Source organism: Pezoporus flaviventris, unplaced genomic scaffold (genome assembly GCF_033815535.1).
Source record: "Pezoporus flaviventris isolate CSIRO_AGI_PZ_B2104156 unplaced genomic scaffold, CSIRO_AGI_Pfla_v1 ptg000003l, whole genome shotgun sequence".
NCBI classification, from domain to species: Eukaryota; Metazoa; Chordata; class Aves; order Psittaciformes; family Psittacidae; genus Pezoporus; species Pezoporus flaviventris.
Genome location: NW_026892551.1, coordinates 11387692 through 11404815, shown reverse-complemented (window position 1 = coordinate 11404815; position 17124 = coordinate 11387692). Strand labels below are relative to the sequence as shown.

The 17124-nt window shown below is 37.1% G+C and overlaps 1 protein-coding gene across 6 annotated transcripts in view; it reads right to left on the bottom strand.

Annotated features, from left to right (window-relative positions):
• Positions 1-4680: 4680 nt before the first annotated feature.
• Positions 4681-17124, bottom strand: part of DACH1 (dachshund family transcription factor 1) — a 375827-nt gene continuing 363383 nt past the window's right edge. For all 6 annotated transcript variants that reach the window (XM_061445288.1, XM_061445286.1, XM_061445287.1 and 3 more), the window contains one exon: positions 4681-7432. Coding sequence is in view for 4 of the 6 variants with exons in the window: in XM_061445286.1 (XP_061301270.1) it covers positions 7395-7432 (38 nt within the window). In the remaining 2 variants the exon portion in view is untranslated. The remainder of the gene's footprint in view (positions 7433-17124) is intronic.

Here is a 17124-nt window from a genome sequence, read left to right as displayed (position 1 = left end):
CTGTGAACTTGTTCAGCTTCTGCCACTGAAATAGCTTCAAAAGGTAATACTGGCATCTGTTTCCCAGAGGTGTGCTTGTTATTGATCAGCTTACAAAGAAGGTAATACTTTATCTCTGTCCTCTTCAATTGTTAAATTGAGTTCAGATTGTTCAAGAGATCCATGTGGAAACTTATTTCTGGCTTCCAATATATCACCCAATCACTGAAAAGCTGGATTCTGTAGCATAGGTTTGGTCATAGTGAATAGAAGCCAAATGGTTATTAGTTGCTTCTGAACGGAATTGAAAACAATGTCTGCTTGCCCCAGAGCCTGCCAAATGAGTTTGCTTGCTGCACCTGTATCTTCCCAGATCTTTATAAAAACTATCTTTAGAATCCAGTTTCTCATTATATTACTATTTACTTCCATCTTGACAGATGAAATTTGCTCTTTAATGCCATCTCTATGCTCTATTAAAAATTCTGTTGCAGCCTCATTCTCTTAGCCTGTGTTCCTAACCACAACTTCCCTTTTCTTCTTCCTACTTTTCAATTCATCCAGGAATTGACACACCACCACCACCACCCCCCCCCCCCCCAAAAAAAGGGCTTTTTCACCTATGAAATCATTAAGCTCTAGCTAAATATACTTGTACTATGATGCACCTTCACAGATATTGATGAAATATAACAAGGGAAAGTGTAGAGTCCTGCATCTGGGCAGGAATAACCCCAGGTTCCAGTATAGGTTGGGAAACGACCTGTTAGAGAGCAGTGTAGGGGAGAGGGACCTGGGGGTCCTAGTGGACAACAGGATGACCATGAGCCAACACTGTGCCCTTGTGGCTAAGAAGGCCAATGGCATCCTGGGGTGTATTAGAAGGGCGGTGGTTAGTAGGTCGAGAGAGGTCCTCCTTCCCCTCTACTCTGCCCTGGTGAGACCGCATCTGGAGTATTGCGTCCAGTTCTGGGCCCCTCAGTTCAAGAAGGACAGGGAGCTGCTGGAGAGAGTCCAGCGCAGGGCAACGAAGATGATTAAGGGAGTGGAACATCTCCCTTATGAGGAAAGACTGAGGGAGCTGGGTCTCTATAGTTTGGAGGAGACTGAGGGGTGACCTTATTAGTGTATATAAATATATAAAGGGGGAGTGTCACGAGGACGGAGCCAGGCTCTACTCAGTGGCAAACAATGATAGGACAAGGGGTAATGGGTGCAAACTGGAACACAAGAGGTTCCACTTAAACTTGAGAAGAAACTTCTTCTCAGTGAGGGTGACGGAACACTGGAACAGGCTGCCCAGGGAGGTTGTGGAGTCTCCTTCCCTGGAGACATTCAAAACCCGCCTGGACGCATTCCTGTGTAACATTATCTAGGTGTTCCTGCTCCGGCAGGGGGATTGGACTAGATGATCTTTCGAGGTCCCTTCCAATCTCTAACATACTGTGATACTGTGATACTGTGATACTGACAGTGAAGCCCAAAGATACTCTTTTTGTCTCTCCAGTTTTATAATGCCAAGTTTAACCTTTCCATATCTCAGCTTCTCAGCCTCCATGACAGCACCTACTTGACAGAGAAGCCAACAAGGCAGATTAACCATTTCAAACTCCTCTGTATCTCAAAGTGGGGATTGTTCCAGTTCATCATTTCCAGTTTTCTCTAAGTTCCAGTCTGGCTAGTGTACCCAATAAAAATTGAATGGCAAAGTTCACTCTAAGTCCAGTTACTTTCTTTATCCATAGCAGTTGATCTTTTTGTTATTAGAAATATTATTTGCTCACATTGATTTTTATATATCGCTCGAAAATAGGTCTCAGAACTAATGGACAAAGTTGCTACAGCTTCCATTTTTATTATTTTAATTATCTATATCTGCACTAGAATAGGTGCTTTTTTTTATTCTCTCTGTATTCACTTTCTGTCTCTTCTTTCATATCTTGCTGCTACTGCAGCTCATTCTTCTGGCTTCCTGATACGGAAGATCAAAAAGCTGTGAAACCTTAAACATATCCAAGCAATTTCTATTCTAGATCTGATAGCTGCTATTTATAGGATCAAAATTTTGCTCCTTGCTAAACTGGAAACAGAAAGCGTTATGCTTCTAAGGGCACCATTTGGTTGATCTAGAACCATAAAAAACAGTGGTTGGATAGGACCTCTGAAGGTTAGCTAGGCTAACATTTAAACTGGGCAAATCTAGATCCAGTTCCTCAGGGCCTTGGTCACCTCAGGTTTGAAAATGAAGACAGAGATCCTGTAACTTCTTTGGGAAAACTTTTCTAGTACTTCCTCACTCTTATTTTGATGCACCCACACCCACACCCACACACCCACACCCACACCCACACCCCCCCACACCCCTTCCCCATATCCAGTTGGAGTTTCCTTTGGTGCAACTGGTATCTTTTTATTCTTGTCCTTTTGCTACATACAGCAAGATGAATCTAGCTCTGTCTTTATGATAAAAAATTATAGATTAACCAATTCACTGGACTATGACAATCGTTACTATAACCTGGGTGAAGAAATCATGTTTATCCACAGATTATGTACAGATTCTCCCAAACTGAACAGTAGTGTATGACCTTTGGGTGAACATCTGCAAAGCTTTCAAGTTCTCTGGGTGCCTAGGTTATCTTTTCTTTTGAACATGACCCCTTGTAAGAGTTTGAATTTCAGAAAGCCTTTGTTTCCTCTCCCTTTAAAAATGAAGCTTTTTACAGAAGAGTCTTCTGCTTGAAATGGTGTAATACTGGCGGTCGGGGAACCACAGTCACTGATCAGGGTAAGTTTTTGCGCAAGCAAAGGTACAATAATAAATTCCTCAGTATCTTGTGTGTGAGTCAGGCAGCAGCTATTAAAGATGTGAGTTTCAAAGAACCCTTGAGCTAGGGCATTTTCTCTTATGAAAGGCACTGAAGTTTGCCTGAAAACAAACTTTCTGAAGTTTGGCCAACAAAACTGAAGGTACCTACAGTCAGCAACTACGCTTGAAAATCTTGGCCTCAGTCTTTGTTTATTGCACAGTCTTGTGTCAAATAACATGTAAGCAAATAACAAATAAATCAATTTTCAAGAATTTATAGCACCTTAAACAAATAAAGTGGTTTACCTTTCAGGTCAAAACCCAACCTCAAATAGCCTTCCATAGCAAAAATTAAAATAAATATAAAAATCTTCCTCAATTGAGTCTGTTGGTTCCTCAAGGATTCTCCTGAAACTTAAGGCATCTAGCTGCCATCTCCAAACTTCTTCAGGATCTGATCATAACCTGCTATGAAGTTTATGAAGTTATATAGGCAAGATGCAGTTACGGTGGCTTCTACTTGATTTTGACCTGAGCTTCGACAGAGCTTAGTTTTACTGTAACTAGGAACTCCAGCATTTGACTACCTATTGGCCCATGAAGCCTTGGTCCTTTTAAATCCCAGCTACTGTGAATGGATAAAGCAATGATTTATTAATGGAGATAGAGAGGAACTTATGTGAGGCTAGAAAGCTTTTCTTTCAGCTTCCCTGCTGAAACAAAATACTCCCTGGGTTGCTTTAAATCACACAGGTTGGTTGCTAGCCTGTTACTACAGAGATCATTCATTTTCGGGCATGAGCTGGACTGAGAGATTAATGAGTTTACTTTTTCCCTACTTCAACTGTGCCAGAGCTGAGAGGATGCAGATGCAGGGGAGCTGGCTATGGCACAGTTGGGATGCTTACTAATGTAGACATGTGGGACTGTGATTGCCCTACATACAGACAGCCAAAATCCTAATCATCTAGCCTGAAACAACAACCTGCCGGAACCCAGGAAGCCTGTCAGCGTCACATTTGTAGTCCCGAGGCCATCTAGGAATAATGAAATTTGCTGGTCCAAGAAAGCTAATCTAGTCTTTTCCAAGCAACCCTGCTCCCTAGTGAAAGCAGAAGCATTCATGTAGGTATGGTTCAGAAATGAAGAGAAGGGTAGGAGAAGGCAAGGCCAGTCAAGGCATGGCAATAAGTGAGAATATTCACAATCAATTATAAATTTTTGACTTCTGAATTTTCTATAAGCAAGAATATCTTACTTCCAAATTTGTTCTTAAACATCTCTACCTTAAAAAATAATAAATATCACTTAAAGATATGCTAAGCCAGAACTCTTTCTCCAAATGCCTGTTTAAATGTATAAGTACTTGCCGTTTGTTAGAAAATGTTTCTAAATGCATTTTATCAAGTGAAGGAGATTTGAGACAAAACCAACTAGATTATCCCTGCATTTTTGCAGTTAGGGGAATAATATGTTTTGTTCCATCGATGTGTCCACTTTACATTATTCAGCACAAAGCTCCGTGAAGTAAGAATCATGGGAATATCGCAATATAAAGGAAAAAGGTACAAATAACAGCTTCATCAACTGAGAAATGTACATAAATAAATCATGTAGATGGGGGCAGTTTGCTTAGCTGGCAAGAAAAAAAAATATGGAAAATCTGCTTGTTAAACAATAACCACAGAGTATGCTTTTATGATGTTCTTCACCACAGTAATTCATATTAGAGATAGAAGCAGTTGCATGTTAAATAAAATCATTCGGCATTGTTCTCACATTACAAAGAGCTGACATATTGTTTTTAGATGCCTCCCATTAGAAAGTAAATATTCCTCTGATGTTATACATTTCAGAAAATTTAAAATATGAACTGTAAATAAAGTCACAGGGAGATTTCAGACAGTTTTATTAGCAGATTGTTGAAAAGAAAAGAAAATTAAATACAATAACAGTAAACGTGGTTCTCACATTGAAACCAGGCTCAAATAACTAGGCTACCATAGAAAAATTTCCAATTCTTGCATTATGATGTAAAAACAGATTTTTGTACAGATTTTGTACAACAAAATTCGTAATAACCTTTTTTCATTTTTAGAAAACTTTAAATATATAGATAAAAATAGACAATTTTCATAGGTCCTACATGAAGATGAGTATGTTCTGTTCCAAGGTCTTGCATAGAGCGCAAATGTGGTTATAATATAGAACAACTAGACATTAATATCTTTAAGATTACAAAAGCATATAAACAATAACATGAGCACAACTTCTTCATAATCTATGCCCCACCCTCCCCCCCAAAGTCCAAATCAAAACCCAAAAACAAAATGCCAACCCAAAACCTGCATAACTAAAGAGGGGCAAAAAATTCAACTTACAGTAACATCTCATGGTCTGTAGTATTTACACTGGTTTTAGCAAGATTCTTTCTAAACATCCAGCTTATAAATTGGTTCCCCCTTAAACCTTAACGTTTCCATTTATGTACCAAGCCAAACACTGAGGCATTCCCAAAGGTCTTGAAATTATATACTGTAAAACTACTAAACCTACTTACAGGTGACTCTATGCAAGGAGCAGAGCAATGGTAGATGCTACTATATATTTCAGTTGTAGGCTTTTAATTTTCTTTCAGACATGAATGATTCAAAAGCTTGCCACAAGTCCATCTAACTTTACACCTGTTAACCCTTTAAAGACTGCGAATGAAAAAACTGGAGTACAGAATCCCATATGTGAACAAGCAACTATGAAAATTATGAAAGAATCATGGTTAGAAAATAATATTGCTACAAAGTATTAGGTCACAATATTTAATGAAAAATATTGCTCAATATTTCTTTAAAAAAATTACCATGATGTGAACTTGTATATACATCTTTCTATTGTGAAAAAAGGATTGTGGTGGATTAAATATGAACTGCACAAAATAAATGTGTACTAGTATTGCAAGTAAGACCTACAAACTATAGAAGCTCAGTGCTAGAGTTTACAAAACAATTTTTTTTTGACAAAATAATATTAATACCCAATCAGAACTATTTTTAAAGAAATATTTCTTTAAGTTAGGCATCTTAGATATTTAAGGTTTTGATATGTTTCCATGTAATAAATAATATTTTAATGCATAAAACATTAGATGAAGAAAGCATAATCACAAAACTTACAGTAACAGCACTGATTCACAAAATCAGTCTTTAAAGGGGTAACCCAAAAGTACGCAAAGCAAAGAACATAATTTTTAGTAATGTAATAAGCACTGTGTTGCAGCTTACTTCCAGTTATCAGCACAAAGGTGAAAACACATATTGTAGTTTTCATAAAGACAGTGAAAGTAACACATAACCACCCATCCCTAAGACAAGGTGGGAGGGACAACAGACTTCAACTGTATCACTCAGTTCTACGTGGAATTGGACTGATACATCAAGTGTTTGTTAGGCTTTCTTTTTTTTTTTTTAGCAACATTGACGTAATATGACATTAACATATAAAAATATTTCTGGCATTTTTGACTTGCTGATCAGCCACAGTCCATTCTTAAAAGTGCACTAATCAGGGCACTAACCAGGGCTCAATATATAAATAAAAGTAGCTGATACAGAATTCTGACTTGTTACCAGATGCTTAAGATCTAATTCAGTAATACTGTGACTCCAGGACAAATATTTACATGCCTGCATGCGTTAAAACTAGAAAGGTGTCCTTCTGACCAACAGGGTGACAAAACAATATTATCTAAAATTTTCATTTCCTAAACTCTAGGTTTCTACTGCATACATAATACCTTCTGTGTGTGATTTGTGTTATATACTGTACATGTGACCAACAGTTTGATAAGAAGCAAAGTCATAAACCCCTGCCAGTTTACAATGAGAAATTATTACTCTTTTTATTGTATTTTTTTTATTTTAGGAAAAGAGAACTGGTGAACAGTAAAACAGTTTGTTTACATTCAGCATTTCTTTTCACTTAGACAAAATTCCATTTCACTTTATGTACTCTAACATGTGTTGGTCTCTTGGAAAGCATGTGGAAAAATGTCTTTAGAAGAAAACCCACAGTCATAGTTTGAAACTGAATGTATCAATTTTTTTTTTCTTTTACCTTTTTTTTTTTTTTTTTTTTTTCAGTAAGAATCCTCTTATGCCCTCTACAAGTTCATTTCTGAGCTGTCTTGCTGGTTTCCGTATGAGATAAGTCTGTAAGTGTACTTGGACACCGCTGGAAGGATCATTTGATGTGCTCAAATACAGAATAATCAGAGGAGGACAGAGTCTGCATTCCTTGAAAAAGGGAACACTCAGCCTTGTTCTGACAGCCTGTAATTTTGGATACAATAATCTGGCACAGAGACACAGATTTTCACTGTAAGAAGAGTGCTACTGTACATTTACAAACATTCTTTAGGTCTCCAGGTTGAGCCACAGGAAATAACCAAAGGAGGACACTCTTGCAGAATTCTTTACATTTTTGAAGAACATTGATAAATGAAATTGAGGAAGTCGGCTTGAAAATGCTTTGTTTCCACAGAACTCCTTATGAGCCAATGTCTTACTGCAAAGTTCTTTACCGTAGCACAGGTATTTTCAGCAGGAAAAATTCAATACATGACAGTAGTTTTCAAATAAAGTCTTCCATCTAAAATACGAAAAAGAAACATTTGCTTTATAAATTTATATCTGCAATGAATCAAAAAAGAGGAAAAAACCCATAAGATTTAAAAACCTCAGCAGCAGTAGCCTGTAAAATGCCACCTATGGTACACTGTGTTTAAAATAATAACAAATAATAAAACCTGAACATCACCATTGCATTTTCAACAGACCGTGATCAAATTAACTCTGTTGAAAACAGCATGCACTTTGCAAGTTGCAAATACTGTAACACCCTCTAAATCTCTAATATATGCTGGAGTCCTATCAGTGCTAGGGCACAAGGAATGTAGGTGGAGCCTCTGTGCATGTTTTTACTGATATGCAAACTTAACTGAATAGTGCTGAACAGCAATTATTTCCTTCATAGTTGCAGAGCAAAAGTCTTCTTGCATGCAATCGTTAGCACTCCCATCACTAGTGGCATAGCTCATACTTTCTGATTTAGCTATGTTGTTAAATATACCATGCAATGTAACCATTGTGCACATTTGTAGCTATTTATATAGAACCCAGTATAGGATATTTAATCGGTATCAGTGAAGTATAGCCTCCTTCCCCCATAAATGAGATTAACTGAACAATTACTATGTTAAAGATGTAAGCACATCTCTCTCAACATTTTTTCCAGCCAAGTGAGGAGCAGATATTTAAGTGAGATATGTGTGATGGAGAGAAACAACAGGCTCACCTATCCAGTAGCCATTGATTTATAAAAACTTGGGAGACAACATTCTGCAATAACATATTTTCACCTAATTTACAAATGTAACACAATCTTTTCTTCACCAGGGACATGAACAGTTTATATGCATCTATTCTCATTGCAAAGATTTTTTTTTTTTACTTTTTTTTTCTACTAAGCAGGAAACAGAAAAAGTTCTTGGTTTTCTGAACTGTAGGACAGAAAGAATTGGTCCCTTGTACACTGCACATTATGAAGCATATTAATCTTTAACAGTTCATAATTATGAAACACTACCTGTATTTTAGAATATAATGCATTCTGGAAGTACAAACTGTATCTCAATGCTTGAAGTCTACGTGAAACCCTTCTTTTGGTCCAAGTGAGATCAGCAAACATTTGTAAGATTTCAGATGTTTTTGTTCCTGCTTTGGTATTCTTTGTCTAACTTCCTTATTCAGAATCAGTCTTTAAAATTCTCATCAGATGTACAGGAAAACAATTGTGTGAGCTAAACCTATACAAATGAATGCTGAAGTTTCTGAAATGCTTGGCATTCTTTGAAACATGAAGCATCATTTACACAAGATTACTGAAACTTGAGAGAAAGAAAAGTTTAACTTGAAAGCAGACAAATGTACATGACAAGTATAAAATTTCAGCCCTACTGCGCACCCCTTTCTGATTTTCATTGCATAGTTTCTATCAGAACTGCTGGGGAACAAAGGAGATGGTAGAATTGCACACTCTGTCACAGTGACACTTACAGAATCATAGAATACTTGGGGTTGGAAAGGACCTTAAGATCATCCAGTTCCAAACTCCCTGCCATGGGCAGGGACACCTCACACTAAACCATCTCACCCAAGGCTCTGTCCAACACGGCCTTGAACATTGCCAGAGATGGAACATTCACAATTTCCCTGGGCAACCCACTCCAGTGCCTCACCACTCTTACAGTACAGAATTTCTTCCTTATATCTAACCTAAACTTTCCCTGTTTAAGCTTGAACTCATTACCCTTTGTCCTGTCACTACAGTCTCTAATGAAGAAGAGTCCTTCCACAGCATCCCTACAGGCCTCCTTCAGATACTGGAAGGCTGCTATGAGGTCTCCACGCAGCCTTCTCTTCTCCAGGCTGAACAGCCCCAACTTTCTCAGCCTGTCTTCATACGGGAGGTGCTCCAGTCCCCTGATCATCCTCATGGCCCTCTTCTGGACTTGTTCCAACAGTTCCATGTCCTTTTTATGTTGAAGAAACCAGAACCGCACACAGTACTCCAAGTGAGATCTCAGGAGAGCAGAGTAGAGGGGCAGGATCAACTCCTTCGACCTGCTGGTCACGCTCCCTTGGATGCAGCCCAGGATACAGTTGGCTTTCTCGGCTGCGAGTGCACACTGAAGCCGGCTCATGTTCATTTTCTCATCAACCAACACCCCCCCAAGTCCTTCTCCACAGGGCTGCTCTGAATCTCTTCTCTGCCCAACCTGTAGCTGTGCCTGGGATTGCTCCGACCCAAGTGTAGGACCTTGCACTTGGCATGGTTAAACTTCATAAGGCTGGCATCAGCCCACCTCACAAGCGTGTCAACATCCCTCTGGATGGCATTCCTTCCCTCCAGGGTATCAACCGAACCACACAGCTTGGTGTCATTGGCAACCTTTCTGAGCGCGCACTCAATCCCACTGTCCGTGTCATTGAGAAAGATGTTAAACAAGACCAGTCCCAACACCGATCCCTGAGGGACACCACTTGTTACTGTATTCCAACTGAACATTGAGCTGTTGACCACAACTCTTTACCTAGTGTCCCTCTGTTTTTCCTTTTCTACCACTAGTTTCCTTTTGCAAGTTTCAGGTGTGCAGTCCCTTTTTCTACTTTCTCCCATCCTTACATTTTCCTGCCCCTTTTCCCTACTCTTTCACCTTCCTAGCTTTTTTTGGCAGAGTAGATGATAACTTTCCCACCACTTAAAGTGCTTCTACTCAGAACCTTTCCACATTCTCTTTACTCTTACGGACTTTTTGCACTGTAGAGAGATAAGAAGAATTTGAGTAAGGCTTTAAAGACTTTATTCTTATCTGATGCATGAAGAGCAACCAGAATGCATATAGGAATTCAGAAGAGAAAAAAGTAACCTCTGACACAGAGCTTGGTAAAATCAAAGGTTTAGTAAACCATTAAAAAAGAAAACCTGCATCAAGTACTGGATAGCCAGAGCTACTACTGGCTATAGTTGCATATAATTCTTCCACACATATTGAATAAACACAATAGACATTTACAGCATTAAAGCTGTCCAGATACCTCTGCAGAAGAATTACTCTGCATTTATACCAGCACTTTGGCTGTCCTGAATGCATACTTGTTAATGAGTGCTATGCGCAATTTCCCCTTCTTAAACATTAAGATAACCTACAGTCAGTAACTTGCATTTTATTTTACTATATTAGGTCCCTTCATATAGCTTTTAAAATAAAATATTTATTAAAACATATTCTCAATTAAAAATACAGCTGCAGGAAGCAGAATCCTTGTAGCAGCCAATAAAAGATGAACAGCAGCACATTTTCAAAAGTCAGCTCTATTTTACACTGCTTAAGGATCCAATCCAACAGTGAAGTCAGTAGGAGGTTTTTCACTTTTAATGGAAGACACTATCAGATCTTGTATTCTGTGTCCACAGTCAATAAGCAATAGAAATGGGCAGCTTTACAAAGTATCTTCCTTACAAAGTAAGAGGATATTTGTTTATATAATTTAAAAATTTTTATTATGAGTATCTACTATAAGCAGAAATCTTCCTGTTTCTCAAATAACTATATGATGGACCATTAAGAGTGCAATTAAATCATCTCTATTGATAACGGACTTAAAATGCCATACAGGAACTCAGCAGCTGAATTAATATTATTGCTAGGCTTATTATAAAACAGATATGTTTGCATTAACATGTTTGACTAATTGCCCTAACGTATGGGAAAACGCAGCAGGCATTAGACACATCAACTTTAAAATAAATCCTAAAATTCATCATATAGATAAAGCGATTCTGATGTGATCAAGTAATACCTAAGGGGAGTTCAAAATTTTGTATGAATTGTAAAGTATTTCCTTTATTTTCTTAAGATTAGTCACGAGTATGAGGTGCAAACTGAATATCCTTTTCTTTACAGCCTATAGTGACAACATGTAAAAACAAATAAAAATCACAGTATTTTTGGAATTCCCCACCAGCCTCTCATGAGTTTGGGACAAGATGGATAAATAATTTCATTAGGCTTCATACTTTTGCTCCAGCATGCTCCTGTGAATAGCTGAGAAGTTCATGACACTGGTGAAGAGGAATGTATACAAGGTAAATAGCACTGTACTTCAGAAATATGAAGACTTCAAACGAGGCCAGAGAAACCAAAGGCTCTGCAGAGAAATAGTAACTTTATAGCATGATGTGGTGACCATTTCAATACCTGTATCTGTCTGCTGGCCCTTTGGCTTTTCAGATTCCTATTCCCTTCTTCCTATCTGTTTCTCTCAATACTCATTGTTCAGAGATACTCCTGAAATGACTGAACTTCTCAATGTTGTCCAAGCCACCAGAACCACTTCACCTCTAGGTGTAGCCAGTGTTCCTATCTGAATACCGGTGGAGCATTACCACTCATAGTTCTTTGTGATTCAAAGGTTAAAATCACAAGCAAAACCTACAAATCATGACAGCAAACAGTGATCAAGCAAATGAAGGTGAAAATGCCACTACTCCTAAACTCCGAGAAATAAGCATGACTCTGCCTCCTGATCAGCTTTCATTTATGTATCTGGGTTGCATTACTCTCTATTGTTAAAAAAAGAATGCAGTTTATCTGCTTAAAACCAATTTAGAATAAAACAAATATGGCATATACTATTCACACATAGATATGTACATATAAACATATAGTACAGAAACACACACAGGAGTGTTTCCTATAAATGTTTACAACTTTGGAGTACATTTTTAGCCTACTGCAAATTGTTGAGCTGTTGTGAAGTTTCCCAAATTCACATAATGTTATATAGAATTTAAATACATAAAACTTCCTTTCATTCTTAGGATGTCAAGCAAACACACAAACTGGGAAAATACTGCTAAATTTCTAAACAGAACTGTGCATGATTAGCAGATTGTCTCTGTTTTAATTGCTCTTTTGCAAATGGCAGTGTTCAGCAAGATCACACAGCTACCAACTCCAACTGAAAATGCCATTATTCCTAATTCTCATTTGTTTTTGTCTATGGACTGATATGACAGAAATTCTAGCCAGAGTGAGGGAGTATTTTTTTTTTAGATCAACCCTTTTTAATTAAGACTCATTTTGAGGCTTTTGAATAAACATGCACAAACAGTTAGAAGGTCATAAATGCTACAAGAAAATAAACAAATTGAACTGACATAAAAGTCTGCAATGCTGAAACAAATTATATGGCTTAAAATGAATTCCCACAGAGATGTCAGCTGGGAAATGATTCACACTGGTGTTCTGTGGGCAGCCTGTAGTAATATCTCCATGGGTCCAACATTTTCCAAGATAAAAACATAAACCCACTCAAATATTATTGCTATTTATATGCATCCTTTTAAATGATTAAAATCTACAACGAAATGTTAAGTCTGGTCTTAGGTTGCAAAATAAATCATCCATTAGATGGTAACATGCATATCTGCCTCTGAATGCAAGTGACACTGGGGTTGTTTGACATGCAAACTTATCATATTCTAATTTGTATTTTGAGAGCTGCTTTAAAATTAAAGCTAACAACAGTGATCATCATGACTATAAGAGCATACTGCCATTTATGAAAATCTGCAGAACTACCACAAAGGTGTGGTGTCATATCTGAATTCAATCAACTGCTATCAGAGAAAAGCCTATTCAGGGAAACTCTCCTTAGTAAAAGGATAAAAGTGTTTTCTATATTTAGGAGTTTTTGGGGAAAAGAACCAACCAAGCAAGCAGCAAACCAGAAATGGTAGCATGTCATAGCTAATGAGAAAGAAACCCACAGAATCCAGGTTAAAAAGAAGAAGAAAAAAAAAAAGACAAAATAATGCATGAGAAGGAAAATTAATCACAAGATCAGAAATCTCAGTGGTAGCTTTGGAAAGTTAGAATGTCAAGGTTTGGATAATTGTTAATTAATTTATTGTTAGTTGTTAGTTTTTATGACCATAATTTGTGAGATGTAGAATAGCAAATGCCAGGACATTTTAGTCACTAGGGTTCTTAACTACAGTTAATGTAATTTTGTGAAAAATGCATAGGGCAGTGATGTAAGCTGATCGTCACTCAAAATGGGCCTAAGGATAGTTGAAAGGTGAAGCTATTAATCTCTTTGTGCTTTCAAAGAAAACTTAAAGTTTATTTCTCTTTCATTAGTAAGAACAGAACTGAACAAGAAAGGATCAGAACTTTATTCACAACAGTGAAATGAGCTGCTATTTCACTTTTCTGTTTTCTTTTTTAATCTTTCTCTCTTTCTTTCCCTTTTCTTTTTAGGTAACAGAGATTCGGCACACTGATGGTTTCTCAGTCTGCTTTCTTGTCCTTAACAAGGTACAGCAGCATTAGCTGAGACCTCTAAGGAATACATTAGCACAAATAACAAAAAACCACCACCACCACCAAAAAACCCTACAGGTGCATACTTATTCAATTGAAACTATTGGTTCTTGGCTTACAGAAATGCATTTGAAACCCATCTCTATGGCTTGCGACTGAGCTGAGAGGCTGTAGACTAGTCCTCATGATCACTGAAGACAGCGGAGACTTTGTACTGAAATTCAGTATATATACACCACTGCCACAACCTATAGCTGTGAAAAACTTCTGACTTCAGTTCTATCAAGCTGAGGCTATGATGAAGTATTTCTGACTCTCTGTACAAGAAAAGATAGCATGGCAAGTAAATGAAATAACTTGAAAGCTAGTGTAGCACATATTTTGTAAATTAAGAATCACTAAAGCTCTCTTCTTCAACATTTTCAGAATGAAAAATATTATGATTCATCCTCAGTCCAACAGGTTAAAAGAAATAAAATATTTGCGACACTAAATGGGGCTACTTTTATCTTAATAAAAGAAAAGCTGCTCACTTGTGCTAAAGTACATAATAAATTGCGTTTCCTATTAGGAAGTAGCTTTATTGAAAATGGCATCTATTTCTTTAGAAGTTATTTCCAGGCACCTGTAATCTAATGAGGTTTGTCCCTTTCAAAGAACAGTTGTACGTGCATGCCCGAATGCACACAACCTCTTCAGCCCAGAGCTGATAAAAGCATCTGCAAGCTATAGCTCAAGCACATCTAAATTATATAACTGGTTGGTTTATTTGTTTTAATAAGATGAGGCAAATGTGAATCACAGTGTACTTCCAACCTTTCATTCAACCTGATGTTTTAATCATTTGGAGGAAGAGACAGAAAAACGAAAGAGATGGCAAACAAATGGTAATGATTCATGTGATATTTGGTAAGACAGCAACGGGAAGTCAAAATAAAAGCAAAAGTATTGTGACAGATGGAAGGGATCTTAGTCAAATAGCAACCCTTCTTCAAAACACTTAAAGGAAGCAGCTAATTAAGGATAAAATATATTTTTGTATACTCTTTAGCTATTTCATTAAAAATCGAGACAAAAAATGTTTTACTTTCCACTGAAGGAGAAAGATTAAAAAAAAGGGAGTCTAACTTCTTAATCATTGGAAAATCATTTAATATGAAGCTAAATCTTTTCAGAGTTTGCAGTGTGAGACCAAAAACATATAGCCCAGCTTTTGTAAAAGGCAGTCATGCAATCAACAGGCTACAACTTTACGTAATTTTCCTGATAAAATGCAAAACAGTATGATGTGAAGGGAAAGCAACTCCTTTGAGCTTTCAAGGTTAATCAGAACACTGAAGCTTTACAAACTGACACTGAAAAGGAGGGACAGAAGTATCTATAGTGCCCTGACATTGTTACTGATTTTAAAAGTATATCATCTGCATGGAGAACTCATAGCAGCCTTCCAGTATCTGAAGGAGGCCTATAAGGATGTTGGGGAGGGACTCTTCATTAGGGACTGTAGTGATAGGACAAGGGGTAATGGGCTCAAACTTAAGGAAAAATTTTGGGAAGTTTAGGTTAGATGTAAGGAAGAAGTTCTTTACTGTGAGGGTGGGAAGGCACTGGAATGGGTTGCCCAAGGAAGTTGTGAATGTTCCATCTCTGGCAATGTTCAAGGCTGGGTTGGACAGAGCCTTGGGTGAGATGGTTTAGTGTGAGGTGTCCCTGCCCATGGCAGGGAGGTTGGAACTAGATGACCTTATGGTCCTTTCCAACCCTAACGATTCTATGATTCTATGATTCTATGTGTTGGGTACACAGATGGATCCACTGCCCTCTTCCCAAGTACAATTAGAGTGCAGTACAGGAGAATGTGGGAAAGCAGATTCAACTGCTGAAGCTTTGAAATTTGAAAAAGTGCTTAACCAGTTTTTATGCAAAGATGGGTGATTTCACACTGCATGTTCAATAAATTCATGCAAATATGAAGTATGTAAACATATTTGGCCAAACACTATCCTAGTTTGCCCTTTGTATAACGCCAATAAATTAGTTTCAAGTCTGCATATTGTTATTAATCATACACCTTTCATTTCTCTACTTAACATTCAAGAACAAATATATTTGTGTTAATGCTCACTTCAAATATTCAGGAGACTGAAATGTTCATGTCTTTCTTTTTAATAATATAATTATACTTACGAGATTTTAATTCTACCTCTGATTTTTCACACATGAAACTTAAACACAGTTATGTAAAAATGAGTGTCTAAACACATTTATCTGCAGATACTTTTAACTATTGAACTGTCAGGATATTTCAGTAATTTTATCATGTGTTTTAATCATGAATATATGTTTTCACTATAACATTGAATAGCTCGAGACCAAGCTAAAGGTCAGCGACCTGGTCGTTAGTAAACTAAGAAAGCAACAGACTACCTGAATATGTCACCTTCTATTATTTGAAGATCATATATTACACAGAGAGCTTGCCATTTTGAGCACTGAAAAGACTGACCTTGAGAGGTGAGGAATTCTTTGAAAGAAAAAGATTTGGGAAAAAAAAAAAAAAATTCTTACTGTCTTTTACAGTTGCCTTATGAACTTAGCAACCCTTTTCCTATTTATATAAACAGAACAAAAGCATAATCCAGAAAAGACAACAGAACTGATTACTTACAAGAACTGAACCTAAGCCACTGTATTGTGTCACTTCTGCTGGTAAAAAAAAAAAAAAATTACACTAAAAAAAAAAGAAAAACAAACAAAAAAACCACAACAAAAAACCCAAAAGACAAACCAAGAGATAAAAACCTAAACAAACCAGCTTCAGTTAAAGAATCATGTGCAAAAGTTATTAAAGGACAAAGTCACAGCTAAATACAATCAGATTGCGAGCTTCCACACCTCATTGTGTTCTGCTCTTATTTGTAACACAGTGTGGAAAATTTTTGTTCTGAACAATCTATCCTGCATGAAACAGTTCCAAATTCTGCAAAAAGATCTGCTCTATTTGCTGTCATATTTTCAGAAACATAAACAACGCTATTTTTACTATCTTTTTAACAAGCCAATCAACAAGCAACCTTGGATCTGATAGCATAAAATGAGCATGAGGTGAGTACTGGAATGTGGTTTCTGCCTCATACCTTCTTTCTTTCCTTGTGAAGTCTTCATGGAAACAGAATTTGTTATTCAGTTTGACAGTCTGATTGTTCTTTCCACTGTTCTCAATTTTTGCTGCCTTTTTTAGAGCTTTTCTCAAATAATCAGTTTTCTACACATATCACCAAGGTAATTTTATATACAAAACACCAAATCTTCACACAGGCTTAAAAAAATAATTATTTTTCTCTCTGGAGAGCAAAAAATGGTCTTGCAATCTGAATTAAATCAGTGTTTG